Source organism: Hyla sarda, chromosome 3 (genome assembly GCF_029499605.1).
Source record: "Hyla sarda isolate aHylSar1 chromosome 3, aHylSar1.hap1, whole genome shotgun sequence".
In the NCBI taxonomy this organism is placed as follows: domain Eukaryota; kingdom Metazoa; phylum Chordata; class Amphibia; order Anura; family Hylidae; genus Hyla; species Hyla sarda.
Window position 1 is genome coordinate 438,355,717 of NC_079191.1, and position 21,276 is coordinate 438,376,992.

The following is a 21,276-nucleotide window of genomic DNA, read 5'->3' on the forward strand; positions in this document are numbered from 1 at the left end:
GATAAGTACTGGAAGAGTTAAGATTTTTATATAGAAGAAATTTACAAATCTGTTTAACTTTCTGCCACTAGTTGATTTGAATTTTTTTCCCCTTCCGAGTTTCCCTTTAAGTTTCCATCCACCAGTCACAGAGTAGGTGAACGCCGCCTCTTGATCACAGGTGTTACAAATCTCAAACCCATCACAAATGCAGCAACAAAGTACAAAATGTTTGGTATATATTTTATATATATATATATATATATATATATATATATATATAAATAAACCAATCAGAATATTTATAAAGACACAGAAAAGGCAAAAAACATGAAAACATAAACATAGTGTTATGATAAAGAACGTAACAGACGCTAGAAATGTATCATATCCGCCTATAATGAAGCTCCACACCAGCCCCATTTTCTACAATGTGAACATTAAGGGGGTACTCCGCCCTTAGATAACTTATGCCCTATCCCCAGGATAGAAGATAAGATGCCTGATCGTGGGGTTACGCCCCCCCCAGCATTCTAATCTTTTCGTCCCAAACACTGGGTTCAGGGCCGTGACGTCACACCACGCCCCTTCGTGATGTCATGCCACGCCCCCTCTATTAATGTCTATGGGAGGGGGCGTCACGGCTGTTACGCCCCCTCCCATAGACATGAATGGAGGGGGCATGGTGTGATGTCACGAGTTGTTGTGTGCGGTGACGTCACGGCCCCGAACCCAGCGTTTGGAATGAAAAGTATGGAATGCCGGAGTGGTGTACAGGAGATAGCAGGGGTCCCCAGCGGTGGGACCCCCGCGATCAGACATCATATCCCCTATGTTTTGGATAGGGGATAAGATGTTTAGGGGCACCTTTAAAATCCTTCCTCCTTGAACTATTTGCCGTTTAACCCCTAGACGACATTGGACGTACATGTCCGTCCTGCAGTGTATTCTGTCTATGAGCAGCCAGGACTCACCATTAATGATGGACATCAGAGATCACGCTGATGGCTGCTATTAACCCTTTAGATATAATCAATCACGGCATGTAAAGAATACAGGTGCTGGTGGGTTCAGGACACTCATTGGACCTCCTCAGCGCGATTGCAGAGGTCCAATGCATTAAGATGGCGGCCAGAGGTCTTCTCCTTACCTCGGTGCTGATGATCGGCGCTCCTCTTGTACAGTCTGCCTCAGGCACACTGTACAAGCAAATCATCGATATCACTAAGCTATGTTATGTGATCAAATGATTGTGTATAATAGTCCTCTACGGGACCAGTGTAAAGTAAATAAAGTGTCAAATACATTTAGAAAATGTTTTAAAAAATATGTAAAAAGCCCCCTACTCTTAAAAAAATGAAAATCACCCCTTTTATATATATCAGGAAAAAATAATTATAAAAACTTACTGAGAAAGTCCCATCAAAACAAAAACTACAGATCAAGGCGCATAAAAAAAAAATATAGGGGTCAGAATAGGAGGATTCTAATCATACTTATGCCTCATAAAAGGCAAGGATGATTTCTGGCTAAAACATTTCCCACATTCTGAACATGAATATGGTTTCTTTCCTGTGTGAGTTCTTATATGATGAACAAGAATGGATTTATAGGTAAAACATCTTCTGCATTCGGAGCATGAATATGGCTTCCTGTGTGAGTTCTTAAATGCTTCACCAGATTTGATCTATGGCTAAAAGACTTACTACATTCAGTACATGAAAACGGCTTCTCCCCTGTGTGACTTCTTAGGTGGATCTTAAGATATGATTTCTTGTAAAAATGTTTCCCACATTCCGAGCATGAAAAAGGCTTCTCCCCCGTGTGAGTTCTCTGATGTTGAAAATATGCAGATTTATAGGTAAAACATTTCCCACATTCTGAACATGAAAACGGCTTCTCCCCTCTGTGTCGTCTCAGATGTTCTACAAGATTTGCTTTCTTACTGAAAAAGTTCCCGCATAAAGGACATGAAAAGGGCTTCTCTCCTGTATGTGTTTTCTGATGTTCAACAAGCCCAAATTTCTTGCTGAAACATTTCTTACATTCGGGACACGAAAACGGCTTCTCCCCTGTGTGACTTCTTTGATGCGTTACAAGATTTGATTTCTGACTGAAACATTTCCCACATTCGGAACATGAAAATGGCTTCTCCCCTGTGTGAGTTCTCTGATGCCTCTCCAGACTAAATTCGGTGGGAAAAGATTTTCCACATTCTGAACATATAAACGGTCCTTCGTTTTTCTGAACTCTGTCATGCAAAGAAAGATTCGTTTTCTTTTTAGGATTTTTCCCATATAGAAGTATTTTCTCTGGTCTTTGATCGCCATTTAGTGATTGATCAAAGGAAGGATTCTGGTGACCAGTGGTATCGGTGGATAGATCGCTGCTCTGAAGGACTATGGGTACAGTAGGAATTATTGTATTAGCTTGCGTCATATTGTTATCCTTTTCTTCATAATAGAAAGATAAAAGATGTCCAGGGCAGCCGCTCATCCAGGCTTCACCTATTAAAAAATAAAAATAGCTGTTGCAAAACTACAACTCCCAGCATGCCCGGACAGCCGAAGGCTGTCCAGGCATGCTGGGAGTTGTAGTTTTGCAATAACTGGAAGCAAGCTGGGTGGAAAAGACTGGCTTAAGGAATGGTAAAAGTATTTTTATCAATTACCAAAACGCAAAATGGACGAAAAAGAATTCTAGTCAATATTTGGGGTGCACAAATTTCAGGATTTTACAGGATTATAGTCAGGTGTACAATTAACCATTTATACCAAAAAGGTGATAACGTTTACTATTTTCATACTTAGGTTGAAACACAGTCATTTACTGAAACAAACAACTGTGTAAGATGCTTAAAACTGGGCGAGGAACAGACAAACTCTGCTACAAAGTTGAGGTTGTAAAAGACAGTTTCTTGTCACAAATCATATTCCATGGCAAGACTGTGCATAGAAACAAGATACAAAATATCTGTACTATACAATGGAGGTTAAAAGGGGTTATCCAGGAACAGAGCAACAGAGCTACTTTCTTTAAAAAAAAATGCTCCTCCCGTCTGTCTCCAGGTTGGGTGTGGTTCTGTAGCCGAGTTCCATTGAAGTCAATGGAGCCAAGTTGTAAAGCCACACCCAATCTGGAGACAGACGTGGAGCTGTTTTTGAAAGAAATTAGCTCTGTTTTTCTATTCTTGGATAACCCCTTTAAATTAACAGGCCTATAATTCCCAGGGTCACCTTTTGACCCCCCCCCCCCTTTTTTTTTTTTTATATTGGCACCATATTTGTTATGCGCCCTTCCCGGGGAACAGACCTTGTCACTATGAGTCCTTGAATAAAAGGGTCTGTCTATCACTTTACTTAACTCCCTTAGAACACAGGGGTACTCCACACCGGCCACATTTCTTAATGTGAACATTAAAGGGGTACTCCGCCCCTAGACAGCTTATCCCCTTAAGGGGTTTCCTTTACGCCACCCCCACAATCAGAACTTTTTGTTCTGAACGCTGAATTCGGGGCCGTGGTCGTGACGTCCCCTTGTGACGTCACACCATGCCCCCTCCATTCATGTCTATGCGAGGGGGCGTGACTGCCGTCACGCCCCCTCCCATAGACATGAATGGAGGGGGCATGGCGTCACAAGGGGGAGTGGCGTCACGACCACGGCCCCAAACCCAGTGTTCGGATCGAAAATTTCAGATCGCGGGGGTGGCGTAAAGGAGAGACCGCAGGGGTTCCCGAATATTAGAAATAAGGGTCTGTCTATCACTTTACTTAACTCCCTTAGAACACAGGGGTGTTGGAGAAGTTTATGAAAGGCGCTTACCATCCATTGACATTGATTCGGGTTTCTCAAGTTCACTCACCGATCCTCCATCACTTCCCTGCAAGAATCGCACAATAAAGACATGAGGGAAAAGGAATTGTGGTAGCAAAAATTTAGGATGAGGATTAAAAAAAAATAATAATAATAATACAGCGTGTAGCTTCGGCTCAATTGCCCCTTTACTTTGAGTGGCCCCTACAAATAACAAACCTTTTTAGTGATTTATAAAAATAATAATACTGAAACATGTTTGTTTTTTTGTTTTTAATTTTCAGTACAATATTATGGGGGCGGCCATCTTTAACCCCTTAACCCCTTAAGGACCAGGCCATTTTACACCTTAGGACCAGAGCGTTTTTAGCACATCTGACCACCGTCACTTTAAGCATTAATAACTCTAAGATGCTTTTACCGAATATTCTGATTCGGAGACAGTTTTTTCGTGACATATTCTACTTTATATTGGTGGTAAATTTTCGGCGTTACTTGCATCCTTTTTTTTTTGTGAAAAATTCCAAAATTTCATGAAAATTTTGAAAATTTAAAATTTTTCTAACTTTGAAGCTCTCTGCTTGTAAGGAAAAGGGATATTCCAAATAAATGTTATTTTTATTCACAAATACAATATGTCCGCTTTATGTTGGCATCAGAAAATGGACATATTTTAACTTTTGGAAAAAAATTTGAGGGCTTCAAAGTAGAGCAGCAATTTTCAAACATTTCATGAAAATTGCTAAATCTGAAGGGACAGATGTTACAGAACTACAACTCCCAGCATGCCTGGGCAGTCTAGATATGCTGAGAGTTGTAGTTTGGCAACATCTGGAGGGCTACAGTTTGGGCACCACTGTAACAGTGGTCCCCAAACTGTGACCCTCCAGATGTTGCAAAACTACAACTCCCAGCATGCCCAGACAGCCTTTGGATGTCTGGGCATGCTGGGAGTTGCAGTTTGGTCTTCCTAGTGGTTGCCACAGTAAAAATCACTTTACTTTCAGTTTCATTTCTCCCCCCCACCGTCGACTCCCTACCTGAGCCGGGATATCCGGTGAATATCTGCGATGATTGTCGGGCCCCACGAGTCTTCTCCTACAGGTACCGGCCTCCATGTCCTCCCCCCGTTCTGCCTGACATCCAGGGGTGGGCAGAACGGGGGGTTTCCATGGCAACCCACCGTCCTGCTCTGCCATTGGTCAGAATCAGTTCTGACCAATGGCAGGGGATGGGAGGAGATCGCAGCATTGCGACCTCACTCCTACCCTGCAGGATGTGGGCCTGTCACTCACAGCTCCGATCATCCCTATTTTCAAGGTGATCGGGTCACCAGAGACCCGATCAGCCCGAAATAGGAGAAAATCGCATGTCTGAATTGACATGCCATTTTCTGCGATCGCCGACATGCGGGGGTCCCGGGACCCCCCTCGGCATTTGCACGGCATGCCTGCTGAAAGATTTAAGCAGGCATGCCATTCCGATCTCTGCCCAGCGTGCGGCAGAGACCGGAAATACAACAGGACGTTCTCTAACGTCCTTGGGCATTAAAGCCCAGGTAGCGGGGATGTTCCAGAACGTCCTATGTCCTAAAGAGGTTAAGGACTCTTAACCCATTTTCACCTTAAATGGCCACTGTCATGAAATAAAAAAAATTGATATGTTGTAGTACTTAAGTACTACAACATATCTCTAATATACTTTAATTTAAAAAAGTGATTTTAAACCAGTTTAAAATCACTTTTAAATTCGGCCACTAGGGGTCGCCCTCCTAGTGGCCGAATGCATTCTGCAGTGACGTCACTACAGAATTTCGACTCATTGAAGACTGGCAACGAGTCGAAATTCAGTCACTGTGGTGCTCACTCCCGCCTGTCAATCAGACAGGCGGGAGCGAGCGCTTTCCAGGAAGTGGATGCGTGCAGGCTCCCGGGGACAAGGTAAAGTATTATGCCGGGGGGAGGGGGGGTTGCGTGTTCACCTATACAGTATTCCTCCAGTTTCCCCACTACAACTCCCAACTCCCAATAGATGTCAGGGCAAGCTGGGAGTTGTAGTGGGGAAACAGCCGGAGGGACACTGAATAGGTGAACTAAAGGGGGTGGGGAGGGGGAGTGGGTTGAGCGGAGCGGCAGGTCCGGGGGGGGGGTTCAGTGAATGGGTGAACTAAGGGGGAGGGGGAGTGAGTTGGGCGGCGCGACGGGGCCGGGTGGGGGGGGGGTTCGGGGGTTGCGGGCTGCGCGGCGGGGAGCGGTATGTGCGGCCATCACAGATCCAGTGTTCACCTACACAGGGTGCCTCCAGTTGTTTCCCAACTACAACTCCCAGCATGCCCTGACAGCCAATAGATGTCAGGGCAAGCTGGGAGTTGCAGTGGGGAAACAGCTGGAGGCACCCTGTATAGGTGAACTAAGGGCGGAAGTGTCGGCCCCAGCAGGCATCAGTGACGTGGTGGGGAAGTCTGCCTGGTAGCGAGCACACTACCAGGCAGACAAAAAGGCATTTTTAATATGTAAAAAAAAAATTTAAAAGCAGGGAGGGGGTTAGGGATAGATGGGTAATAGGCAGGGACAGAAAAAAGAAAAAATAGGATGGTGAGAGCTACCCTTTAAGGACTCAAAACTATTTTCGTTTTTGCACTTTCGTTTCTTCCTCCTCACCTTCTAAAAATCCTAACGCGTTCAATTTTGCACCTACAGACCCATTTAAGGGTTTGTTTTTTGTGTCACCAATTCTACTTTGTAATGACAATTACTTACTTTATAACATAATCTGCGGTAAAAAATGACACCTTATCTTTATTCTGTAGGTCCATACGGTTACAGTGATACCCAATTTATGTAGGTTTTATTTATTTTACTACATTAAAAAAAAATTATAACTACATGCACCAAAATTTGTATGTTTGAAATGGTCATCCTCTGACCCATTTAAATTTTTTGCGCCGTGGTCTGTAGTTTTTATCGGTACCATTTATGTTTTGATGGGACTTTTTGATCGCTTTTATTAATATTTTTAGAATATATGAAGTGACCAAAATTTGGGAATTTTGCTATTTTTTTTTTTTTTTTGTGTACGCCATCGACCATGCGGTTTAGCTAACCTTATATTTTAATAGTTTGGACATTTATGCGCGCACAGGGGGCTATACCACGTAATCATCTGATTGCATACACTGTTCTGTGCCATAGCATAGCATTGATCAGTGTTATCGGCACTCTGCTGCTCCAGCCTGCTTGGAGCAGTAGATCGCCGATCAGACGACGAGGAGGCAGGTGAGGACCATCCTGTCATCATAAGCTGATCGGGACATCGCGATTCTGTCGCTATTGTCCCGATCAGCTCCACTGAGCTGCTAGGATAGTTTTACTTTCACTTTAGACGCCATGATCAACTTTGATAGCGGCATCTAAAGGGTTAATGCCGGGCATCGGCCCAATAGGCGGTGCCTGGCATTAACCCTGGGTCCTGACTGCTGATAGCAATCGGAACCCATGGGGTTTGAAGTGTTCTCCACTTGTGAGAATGCTTTAAACCCCCGGTAACGGGTCTCAGGACGTACAGGTACGCCCTCAGTCCTTAACTGGTTAACTAAGCTCAAGCTTTACAGCAAGGCCCATGGATATAGACACTATGCACATCTTCAGACTCTACTCTTTGTATTGGGTAGGCTTGTGAGCTGCTCTGTGACCTGTGCAGAGATCATTCTACAGGGGAGGGGGAGACTGAGCTCCTCTTGTCTTCCTTATTTACTGGTGTCCCCTATCAGTGTATTGCCTCCTCTTTATCAATACAGACAGGACAAGAAGTCTCAGCTTAGTTTTAGGCCTAGTGGTGAAAATGAAAACTGCAAGATTTTAGAATTATTTTATAAAAATACAAAGTAAAATTTTAAATAAAACAAATTCTTAAGAAATGGTTAAAGGAAAACTGGCAGCTTGCTCCCCCCCGGCACTAACCAGCGGTACTGACCGATAGGGACACTGATCAGTTTGATGCCTACTGTGCCCACATCCGCCCGGCCGTTCGACCAATATCTTCGTTTTTCCCTATATGCTAATTAAGTGCTAACTGGCACAGGCGGCGTTAACTGGCACTCTGATGTCACCGGCGGCGGCCGCAGCGCCGCCCAGATCATCAATATTCCTCCCCTCACTCTGCCTCTCCCTCTTCTCCCCGCTCTGTAATGTATACTGTATACTCCACTGCTGGAGAAGAGGATATAGAGCGTATACTGTATACTCCACTGCTGGAGAAGAGGATATAGAGCGTATACTGTATACTCCACTGCTGGAGAAGAGGATATAGAGCGTATACTGTATACTGCACTGCTGGAGAAGAGGATATAGAGCATATACTGTATACTCCACTGCTGGAGAAGAGGACATAGAGCGTATACTGTATACTCCACTGCTGGAGAAGAGGATATAGAGCGTATACTGTATACTCCACTGCTGGAGAAGAGGATATACACTGTATACTGTATACCCCACTGCTGGAGAAGAGGATATAGAGTGTATACTGTATACTCCACTGCTGGAGAAGAGGATATAGAGCGTATACTCCACTGCTGGAGAAGAGTATATAGACTGTATACTGTATACTCCACTGCTGGAGAAGAGGATATAGAGCGTATACTGTATACTCCACTGCTGGAGAAGAGGATATACACTGTATACTGTATACCCCACTGCTGGAGAAGAGGATATAGAGTGTATACTGTATACTCCACTGCTGGAGAAGAGGATATAGAGCGTATACTGTATACTCCACTGCTGGAGAAGAGGATATAGAGCGTATACTGTATACTCCACTGCTGGAGAAGAGGACATAGAGCGTATACTGTATACTCCACTGCTGGAGAAGAGGATATAGACTGTATACTGTATACTCCACTGCTGGAGAAGAGGATATAGAGCGTATACTGTATACTCCACTGCTGGAGAAGAGGATATAGAGCGTATACTGTATACTCCACTGCTGGAGAAGAGGATATAGAGCGTATACTGTATACTCCACTGCTGGAGAAGAGGATATAGAGGGTATACTGTATACTCCACTGCTGGAGAAGAGGATATAGAGCGTATACTGTATACTCCACTGCTGGAGAAGAGGATATAGAGCGTATACTGTATACTCCACTGCTGGAGAAGAGGATATAGAGTGTATACTGTATACTCCACTGCTGGAGAAGAGGATATAGACTGTATACTGTATACTCCACTGCTGGAGAAGAGGATATAGAGCGTATACTGTATACTTCACTGCTGGAGAAGAGGATATAGAGGGTGTACTGTATACTCCACTGCTGGAGAAGAGGATATAGAGTGTATACTGTAAACTCCACTGCTGGAGAAGAGGATATAGAGCGTATACTGTATACTCCACTGCTGGAGAAGAGGATATAGAGTGTATACTGTATACTCCACTGCTGGAGAAGAGGATATAGAGCGTATACTGTATACTCCACTGCTGGGGAAGAGGATATAGAGAGTGTATACTGTATACTCCACTGCTGGAGAAGAGGATATAGAGAGTGTATACTGTATACTCCACTGCTGGAGAAGAGGATATAGAGCGTATACTGTATACTCCACTGCTGGAGAAGAGGATATAGAGTGTATACTGTATACTCCACTGCTGGAGAAGAGGATATAGAGCGCATACTGTATACTCCACTGCTGGAGAAGAGGATATAGAGTGTATACTGTATACTCCACTGCTGGAGAAGAGGATATAGAGCGTATACTGTATACTCCACTGCTGCAGAAGAGGATATAGAGCGTATACTGTATACTCCACTGCTGGAGAAGAGGATATAGAGTGTATACTGTATACTCCACTGCTGGAGAAGAGGATATAGAGCGTATACTGTATACTCCACTGCTGGAGAAGAGGATATAGACTGTATACTGTATACTCCACTGCTGCAGAAGAGGATATAGAGCGTATACTGTATACTCCACTGCTGGAGAAGAGGATATAGAGTGTATACTGTATACTCCACTGCTGGAGAAGAGGATATAGAGCGTATACTGTATACTCCACTGCTGGAGAAGAGGATATAGAGCGTATACTGTATACTCCACTGCTGGAGAAGAGGATATAGAGCGTATACTGTATACTCCACTGCTGGGGAAGAGGATATAGAGCGTATACTGTATACTCCACTGCTGGAGAAGAGGATATAGAGAGCGTATACTGTATACTGCACTGCTGGAGAAGAGGATATAGAGTGTATACTGTATACTCCACTGCTGGAGAAGAGGATATAGAGTGTATACTGTATACTCCACTGCTGGAGAAGAGGATATAGAGCGTATACCGTATACTCCACTGCTGGAGAAGAGGATATAGAGCGTATACTGTATACTCCACTGCTGGGGAAGAGGATATAGAGTGTATACTGTATACTCCACTGCTGGAGAAGATTAGGAGAAAGCTCCATGACATCAATCTATAGAGGATTTACAGAAATCTCCGCTTCATCTACCTGATGATCCACAGGGACATTCTGCTCTTCCTCTTTACAATCCTGGGAATATAGAGGACGGGGACATCTCTCTGGGGGATTTCTCTGACTGGATCCATCTATAGGAAATAAAGACAGTGACTGAATCCATTGTCTATATGTGATGATCACATGATCTCTTCTCTCCAATCAGGGAAGGTCTCCTCTTACCCAGTGGTGATGTGAGGGGCTGCTGATCCTCCATCATGACTATGTCTGCGTACAGATCCTTGTGTCCTTCTAAATACTCCCACTCCTCCATGGAGAAATAGACAGCGACATCCTGACACCTTATAGGAACCTGACACACACAATGATCCCGTCATCCTCCAGACACCTCCCTTATTGTATAATGTCCCAGCATTCCCAGCAGCGCTCACCTCTCCAGTCAGCAGCTCAGTGATCCTGGAGGTAAGTTCTAGGATCTTCTGCTCATGTATCAGTGAATGAGGTGGAGGCTCCTCGGGGGTGGGGCTCTGGCTCCTGCCCCGCCCTCCTGACACACGGGGGGTCACACACTCACCAGACGACTTCTTCACTACTGTGTAATCCTGTGTATGAGGAGACACTGATCACTACAGACACTCTAAGAATCCGACACCTCTCCAGACATTTCCCTGTTTTATTATAGAGATAAGACGTCATGTGACCTCTCACCTCTCCAGACATTTCCCTGTTTTATTATAGAGATAAGACGTCATGTGACCTCTCACCTCTCCAGACATTTCCCTGTTTTATTATAGAGATAAGACGTCATGTGACCTCTCACCTCTCCAGTTATCCAGTAGATTATCTCCAAGGTGAGGTCTAATATCCTCCCAGACATGTGGTTTCTGGCATCGTCCATCCTTGGTCGGTCATTGGTGATAAGGACCATTGTACTTCATAGGAAAACTTCAGCTCTGAGAGTCCTGGACCTGAGGGAAACAATAAGGACTGAGCAGAATCACATATGGAAGAACACGTGTATACCTCTCAGTGTTTCTGCTGTTTTGTTTTATTATTAGATAAAGAACTTTAACACCTTTCCAACGCCACCAAATTTTAATATTTGGCCTTTGTGTTCTCTCTTCACATTCTAAGAACCATAAACTTTTTATATCTGCCGAATAATTTCCCAATCTCCTGGCCACCTGACATGTAGGGAAAATGGGTCTCCCTTACATTTGAGAGGAGCAGGATTCACCTCCTATTCCTTTTGAGCAGAAGGGGGCGCCACTAGCACAGCAGAGACTCTCTATGTGGCCTGATTCTCAATGGCCTGAATGTAGTCACCCAGTGACTATATTCGGACAGCTTTCTGCTAGTATACATTATTTTAACCAAATACACTGCTCAAAAACTAAAGGGGACAATAAGGTAACACATCCTAGGTCTGAATGAATGAACTAATCGTATGAAATACTTTCCTCTTTACATAGTTGAATGCGCTGACAACAAAATCACACAAAAATTATCAATGGAAATCCTCACCCCCTGGAGGTCTGGATATGGAGTCACCCTCAAAATCACAGTGGAAAACCCCACTACAGGCTGATCCAACTTTATGTAATGTCCTTAATACAAGTCCCAATGAGGCTCAGTAGTGTGTGTGGCCTCCACATGCCCGTATGACCTCCCTACAATGCCTGGGCATGCTCCTGATGAGGTGGAGGATGGTCTCCTGAGGGATGTCCTCCCAGACCTGGACTAAAGCATCCGCCAACTCCTGGACAGTCTGTGGTGGATGGAGCGAGACGTCCCAGATGTGCTCAATCGGATTCAGGGGAACGGGCGGCCAGTCCATAGCATCAATGCCTTCCTCTTGCAGGAACTGCTGACACACTCCAGCCACATGAGGTCTAGCATTGTCTTGTATTAGGAGGAACTTGGGGCCAACCGCACCAGCATATGGTGTCACAAGGGGTCTGAGGATCTCATCTAGGTACCTAATGGCAGTCAGGCTACCTCTGGCAAGCACATGGAGGGCTGTGCGGCCCCCCCAAAGAAATGCCACCCCACACCAGTACTGACCCACCGCCAAACCGGTCATGCTGGAGGATGTTGCAGGCAGCAGAACATTCTCCACAGCGTCTCCAGACTCTGTCACGTCTGTCACATGTGCTTAGTGTGAACCTGCTTTCATCTGTGAAGAGCAAAGGGTGTCAGTGGCGAATTTGACAATCTTGATGTTCTCTGGCAAATGCCAAACGTCCTGCACGGTGTTGGGCTGTAAGCACAACCCCCACCTGTGGACGTCGGGCCCTCATACCTCCCTCATGGAGCCTGTTTCTGACCGTTTGAGTGGACACCTGCACATTTGTGTCCTGCTGGAGGTCATTTTGCAGGGCTCTGGCAGTGCTCCCTCTGCTCCTCCTTGCACAAAGGTGGAGGTAGCGGTCCTGCTGCTGGGTTGTTGCCCTCCTACGGCCCCCTCCACGTCTCCTGATGTACTGGCCTGTCTCCTGGTAGCGCCTCCATGCTCTGGACACTACGCTGACAGACACAGCAAACCTTCTTGCCACAGCTCGCATTGATGTGCCATCCTGGATGAGCTGCACTACCTGAGCCACTTGTGTGGGTTGTAGACTCCGTCTCATGCTACCACTAGAGTGAAAAAACAAGGAAGGACGGATCCAGCTCAATGCAGGTAAAATCAAGTTTAATCCATAGGACAAGGAAGGAACAAGTAACGCGTTTCAAGCGCTATGCGCCCCCTTGTCATACAACTAGTGCATGGTACATGTCGGTTTGTATAAGCAGTGAGGCAATTCCGGTCGATCACAGGTCAGGTGACTACATGACTCCACCACAGTATATGTCAGCTCACTACATGACTCTCCACCACAGTATATGTCAGCTCACTACATGACTCTCCACCACAGTATATGTCAGCTCACTACATGACTCTCCACCACAGTATATGTCAGCTCACTACATGACTCCACCACAGTATATGTCACCTCACTACATGACTCTCCACCACAGTATATGTCACCTCACTACATGACTCTCCACCACAGTATATGTCACCTCACTACATGACTCTCCACCACAGTATATGTCAGCTCACTACATGACTCTCCACCACAGTATATGTCAGCTCACTACATGACTCCACCACAGTATATGTCACCTCACTACATGACTCCACCACAGTATAAGTCAGCTCACTAGATGACTCTCCACCACAGTATATGCCGGCTCACTACATGACTCCACCACAGTATAAGTCAGCTCATTATATGACTCTCCACCACAGTATATGTCGGCTCACTACATGACTCTCCACCACAGTATAAGTCGGCTCACTACATGACTCTCCACCACAGTATATGTCAGCTCACTACATGACTCTCCACCACAGTATATGTCAGCTCACTACATGACTCCACCACAGTATATGTCAGCTCACTACATGACTCTCCACCACAGTATATGTCAGCTCACTACATGACTCTCCACCACAGTATATGTCAGCTCACTACATGACTCTCCACCAGAGTATATGTCAGCTCACTACATGACTCTCCACCACAGTATATGTCAGCTCACTACATGACTCTCCACCACAGTATATGTCAGCTCACTACATGACTCTCCACCACAGTATATGTCAGCTCACTACATGACTCTCCACCACAGTATATGTCAGCTCACTACACTACTCTCCACCACAGTATATGTCAGCTCACTACCTAACTCCACCACAGTATATGTCAGCTCACTACATGACTCTCCACCACAGTATATGTCACCTCACTACATGACTCTCCACCACAGTATATGTCATCTCACTACATGACTCTCCACCACAGTATATGTCACCTCACTACATGACTCCACCACAGTACATGTCAGCTCACTACATGACTCTCCACTACAGTACATGTCAGCTCACTACATGACTCTCCACCACAGTACATGTCAGCTCACTACATGACTCTCCACCACAGTATATGTCAGCTCACTAGATGACTCTCCCCCACAGTATATGTCAGCTCACTACATGACTCTCCACCACAGTATATGTCAGCTCACTACATGACTCTCCACCACAGTATATGTCAGCTCACTACATGACTCTCCACCACAGTATATGTCAGCTCACTACATGACTCTCCACCACAGTATATGTCAGCTCACTACATGACTCTCCACCACAGTATATTTCACCTCACTACATGACTCTCCACCACAGTATATGTCAGCTCACTACATGACTCTCCACCACAGCATATGTCAGCTCACTAGATGACTCTCCACCACAGTATATGTCAGCTCACTAGATGACTCTCCACCACAGTATATGTCAGCTCACTACATGACTATCCACCACAGTATATGTCAGCTCACTACATGACTATCCACCACAGTATATGTCGGCTCACTACATGACTCTCCACCACAGTATATGTCTGCTCACTACATGACTCTCCACCACAGTATATGTCAGCTCACTACATGACTCTCCACCACAGTATATGTCGGCTCACTAGATGACTCTCCACCACAGTATATGTCGGCTCACTACATGACTCTCCACCACAGTATATGTCGGCTCACTACATGACTCTCCACCACAGTATATGTCGGCTCACTACATGACTCTCCACCACAGTATATGTCAGCTCACTACATGACTCTCCACCACAGTATATGACACCTCACTACATGACTCTCCACCACAGTATATGTCAGCTCACTACATGACTCCACCACAGTATGTCAGCTCACTACATGACTCTCCACCACAGTATATGTCAGCTCACTACATCACTCTCCACCACAGTATATGTCACCTCACTACATGACTCTCCACCACAGTATATGTAAGCTCACTACATGACTCTCCACCACAGTATATGTCACCTAACTACATGACTCCACCACAGTATATGTCAGCTCACTACATGACTCTCCACCACAGTATATGTCAGCTCACTACATGACTCTCCACCACAGTATATGTCAGCTCACTACATGACTCCCCACCACAGTACATGTCAGCTCACTACATGACTCTCCACCACAGTACATGTCAGCTCACTACAAGACTCTCCACCACAGTACATGTCAGCTCACTACATGACTCTCCACCACAGTATATGTCAGCTCACTACACTACTCTCCACCACAGTATATGTCAGCTCACTACATAACTCCACCACAGTATATGTCAGCTCACTACATGACTCTCCACCACAGTATATGTCACCTCACTACATGACTCTCCACCACAGTATATGTCACCTCACTACATGACTCTCCACCACAGTATATGTCACCTCACTACATGACTCTCCACCACAGTATATGTCAGCTCACTACATGACTCCACCACAGTATATGTCACCTCACTACATGACTCTCCACCACAGTATATGTCAGCTCACTACATGACTCTCCACTACAGTACATGTCAGCTCACTACATGACTCTCCACCACAGTACATGTCAGCTCACTACATGACTCTCCACCACAGTATATGTCAGCTCACTAGATGACTCTCCCCCACAGTATATGTCAGCTCACTACATGACTCTCCACCACAGTATATGTCAGCTCACTACATGACTCTCCACCACAGTATATGTCAGCTCACTACATGACTCTCCACCACAGTATATGTCAGCTCACTACATGACTCTCCACCACAGTATATGTCAGCTCACTACATGACTCTCCACCACAGTATATTTCACCTCACTACATGACTCTCCACCACAGTATATGTCAGCTCACTACATGACTCTCCACCACAGCATATGTCAGCTCACTAGATGACTCTCCACCACAGTATATGTCAGCTCACTAGATGACTCTCCACCACAGTATATGTCAGCTCACTACATGACTATCCACCACAGTATATGTCAGCTCACTACATGACTCTCCACCACAGTATATGTCAGCTCACTACATGACTCTCCACCACAGTATATGTCGGCTCACTACATGACTCTCCACCACAGTATATGTCTGCTCACTACATGACTCTCCACCACAGTATATGTCAGCTCACTACATGACTCTCCACCACAGTATATGTCGGCTCACTAGATGACTCTCCACCACAGTATATGTCGGCTCACTACATGACTCTCCACCACAGTATATGTCGGCTCACTACATGACTCTCCACCACAGTATATGTCAGCTCACTACATGACTCTCCACCACAGTATATGACACCTCACTACATGACTCTCCACCACAGTATATGTCAGCTCACTACATGACTCCACCACAGTATGTCAGCTCACTACATGACTCTCCACCACAGTATATGTCAGCTCACTACATCACTCTCCACCACAGTATATGTCACCTCACTACATGACTCTCCACCACAGTATATGTAAGCTCACTACATGACTCTCCACCACAGTATATGTCACCTAACTACATGACTCCACCACAGTATATGTCAGCTCACTACATGACTCTCCACCACAGTACATGTCGGCTCACTACATGACTCTCCACCACAGTATATGTCAGCTCACTACATGACTCTCCACCACAGTATATGTCAGCTCACTACATGACTCCCCACCACAGTACATGTCAGCTCACTACATGACTCTCCACCACAGTACATGTCAGCTCACTACATGACTCTCCACCACAGTACATGTCAGCTCACTACATGAATCTAAAACACAGTACATGTCAGCTCACTACATGACTCTCCACCACAGTATATGTCAGCTCACTACATGACTCTCCACCACAGTATATGTCAGCTCACTACATGACTCTCCACCACAGTATATGTCACCTCACTACATGACTCTCCACCAGAGTATATGTCAGCTCACTACATGACTCTCCACCACAGTATATGTCAGCTCACTACATGACTCTCCACCACAGTATATGTCAGCTCACTACATGACTCTCCACCACAGTATATGTCAGCTCACTACATGACTCTCCACCACAGTATATGTCGGCTCACTACATGACTCTCCACCACAGTATATGTCACCTCACTACATGACTCTCCACCACAGTATATGTCAGCTAACTACATGACTCCACCACAGTATATGTCAGCTCACTACATGACTCTCCAGTACAGTATATGTCAGCTCACTACATGACTCTCCAGTACAGTATATGTCAGCTCACTACATGACTCTCCACCACAGTATATGTCAGCTCACTACATGACTCTCCACCACAGTATTTGTCAGCTCACTACATGACTCCACCACAGTATATGTCAGCTCACTAGATGACTCTCCACCACAGTATATGTCAGTTCACTACATGACTCTCCACCACAGTATATGTCAGCTCACTACATGACTCCACCACAGTATATGTCAGCTCACTAGATGACTCTCCACCACAGTATATGTCAGTTCACTACATGACTATCCACCACAGTATATGTCAGCTCACTACATGACTCGCCACCACAGTATATGTCAGCTCACTACATGACTCTCCACCACAGTATATTTCACCTCACTACATGACTCTCCACCACAGTATATGTCAGCTCACTACATGACTCTCCACCACAGTATATGTCAGCTCACTACATGACTCTCCACCACAGTATATGTCAGCTCACTACATGACTCTCCACCACAGTATATGTCAGCTCACTACATGACTCTCCACCACAGTATATGTCACCTCACTACATGACTCTCCACCACAGTATATGTCAGCTCACTACATGACTCTCCACCACAGTATATGTCAGCTCACTACATGACTCTCCACCACAGTACATGTCAGCTCACTACATGACTCTCCACCACAGTATATGTCAGCTCACTACATGACTCTCCACCACAGTATATGCCAGCTCACTACATGACTCCACCACATTATATGTCAGCTCACTACATGACTCTCCACCACAGTATATGTCAGCTCACTACATGACTCTCCACCACAGTATATGTCAGCTCACTACATGACTCTCCACCACAGTATATGTCACCTCACTACATGACTCTCCACCACAGTACAGGTCGGCTCACTACATGACTCCACCACAGTATATGTCAGCTCACTAGATGACTCTCCACCACAGTATATGTCGGCTCACTACATGACTCTCCACCACAGTATATGTCAGTTCACTACATGACTCTCCACCACAGTATATGTCAGCTCACTACATGACTCTCCACCACAGTATATGTCAGCTCACTACATGACTCTCCACCACAGTATATGTCAGCTCACTACATGACTCTCCACCACAGTATATGTCAGCTCACTACATGACTCTCCACCACAGTATATGTCAGCTCACTACATGACTCTCCACCACAGTATATGTCAGCTCACTACATGACTCTCCACCACAGTACAGGTCGGCTCACTACATGACTCCACCACAGTATATGTCAGCTCACTAGATGACTCTCCACCACAGTATATGTCGGCTCACTACATGACTCTCCACCACAGTATATGTCAGTTCACTACATGACTCTCCACCACAGTATATGTCAGCTCATTACATGACTCCACCACAGTATATGTCAGCTCATTACATGACTCCACCAGAGTATATGTCACCTCACTACATGACTCTCCACCACAGTATATGTCAGCTCACTACATGACTCTCCACCACAGTATATGTCACCTAACTACATGACTCCACCACAGTATATGTCAGCTCACTACATGACTCTCCACCACAGTATATGTCAGTTCACTACATGACTCTCCACCACAGTATATGTCAGCTCACTACATGACTCTCCACCACAGTATATGTCAGCTCACTACATGACTCTCCACCACAGTACATGTCAGCTCACTACATGACTCTCCACCACAGTATATGTCAGCTCACTACATGACTCTCCACCACAGTATATGTCAGCTCACTACATGACTCTCCACCAGAGTATATGTCAGCTCACTACATGACTCTCCACCACAGTATATGTCAGCTCACTACATGACTGTCCACCACAGTATATGTCAGCTCACTACATGACTCTCCACCACAGTATATGTCAGCTCACTACATGACTCTCCACCACAGTATGTGTCAGCTCACTACATGACTTTCCACCACAGTATGTGTCAGCTCACTACATGACTCTCCATCACAGTATATGTCGGCTCACTACATGACTCACCACCACAGTACATGTCAGCTCACTACATGACTCTCCACCACAGTATATGTCAGCTCACTACATGACCCTCCACCACAGTATATGTCAGCTCACTACATGACCCTCCACCACAGTATATGTCACCTCACTACATGACTCTCCACCACAGTATATGTCAGCTCACTACATGACTATCCACCACAGAATATGTCAGCTCACTACATGACTCTCCCCCACAGTATATGTGAGCTCACTACATGACTCTCCCCCACAGTACATGTCAGCTCACTACATGACTCTCCACCACAGTACATGTCAGCTCACTACATGACTCTCCACCACAGTACATGTCAGCTCACTACATGACTCTCCACCACAGTACATGTCAGCTCACTACATGACTCTCCACCACAGTACATGTCAGCTCACTACATGACTCTCCACCACAGTATATGTCAGCTCACTACATGACTCCACCACAGTATATGTCAGCTCACTACATGACTCCACCACAGTATATGTCAGCTCACTACATGACTCTCTACCACAGTATATGTTACCACACTACATGACTCTCCACCACAGTACATGTCAGCTCACTACATCACTCTCCACCACAGTACATGTCGGCTCACTACATGACTCTCCACCACAGTATATGTCGGCTCACTACATGACTCTCTACCACAGTATATATATGTCAGCTCACTACATGACTCTCCACCACAGTATATGTCAGCTCACTACATGACTCTCCACCACAGTATATGTCAGCTCACTACATGACTCTCCACCACAGTATATGTCAGCTCACTACATGACTCTCCACCACAGTACATGTCGGCTCACTACATGACTCTCCACCACAGTATATGTCACTTCACTACATGACTCTCCACCACAGTATATGTCACCTCACTACATGACTCCACCACAGTATATGTCAGCTCACTACATGACTCTCCACCACAGTATATGTCAGCTCACTACATGACTCCACCACAGTATGTCAGCTCACTACATGACTCTCCACCACAGTATATGTCAGCTCACTACATGACTCTCCACCACAGTATATGTCACCTCACTACATGACTCTCCACCACAGTATATGTAAGCTCACTACATGACTCTCCACCACAGTATATGTCACCTAACTACATGACTCCACCACAGTATATGTCAGCTCATGTCACCACAGTATATGTCAGCTCACTAGATGACTCTCCACCACAGTATATGTCAGCTCACTACATGACTATCCACCACAGTATATGTCAGCTCACTACATTACTCTCCACCACAGTATATGTCAGCTCACTACATGACTCTCCACCACAGTATATTTCACCTCACTACATGACTCTCCACCACAGTATATGTCAGCTCACTACATGACTCTCCACCACAGTATATGTCAGCTCACTACATGACTCTCCACCACAGTATATGTCAGCTCACTACATGACTCTCCACCACAGTATATGTCAGCTCACTACATGACTCTCCACCACAGTATATGTCACCTCACTACATGACTCTCCACCACAGTATATGTCAGCTCACTACATGACTCTCCACCACAGTATATGTCAGCTCACTACATGACTCTCCACCACAGTACATGTCAGCTCACTAAATGACTCTCCACCACAGTATATGTCAGCTCACTACATGACTCTCCACCACAGTATATGTCAGCTCACTACATGACTCCACCACATTATATGTCAGCTCACTACATGACTCTCCACCACAGTATACGTCAGCTCACTACATGACTCTCCACCACAGTATATGTCAGCTCACTACATGACTCTCCACCACAGTATATGTCACCTCACTACATGACTCCACCACAGTATATGTCAGCTCACTAGATG

The 21,276-nt window shown here is 45.4% G+C and overlaps 1 protein-coding gene across 1 annotated transcript in view; it reads right to left on the reverse strand.

Moving 5' to 3' along the window:
* LOC130361089 (uncharacterized) overlaps positions 1 to 13,136 on the reverse strand; it is an 85,747-nt gene extending 72,611 nt beyond the window's left edge. The window contains 7 exon segments of the mRNA XM_056563654.1: positions 1,469 to 1,629; positions 1,632 to 2,486; positions 3,805 to 3,862; positions 10,289 to 10,386; positions 10,478 to 10,607; positions 10,687 to 10,857; positions 11,076 to 13,136. Of these exon segments, the coding sequence (XP_056419629.1) occupies positions 1,469 to 1,629; positions 1,632 to 2,486; positions 3,805 to 3,862; positions 10,289 to 10,386; positions 10,478 to 10,607; positions 10,687 to 10,857; positions 11,076 to 11,183 (1,581 nt within the window). The 5' untranslated portion in view covers positions 11,184 to 13,136.
* Positions 13,137 to 21,276: the final 8,140 nt, after the last annotated feature.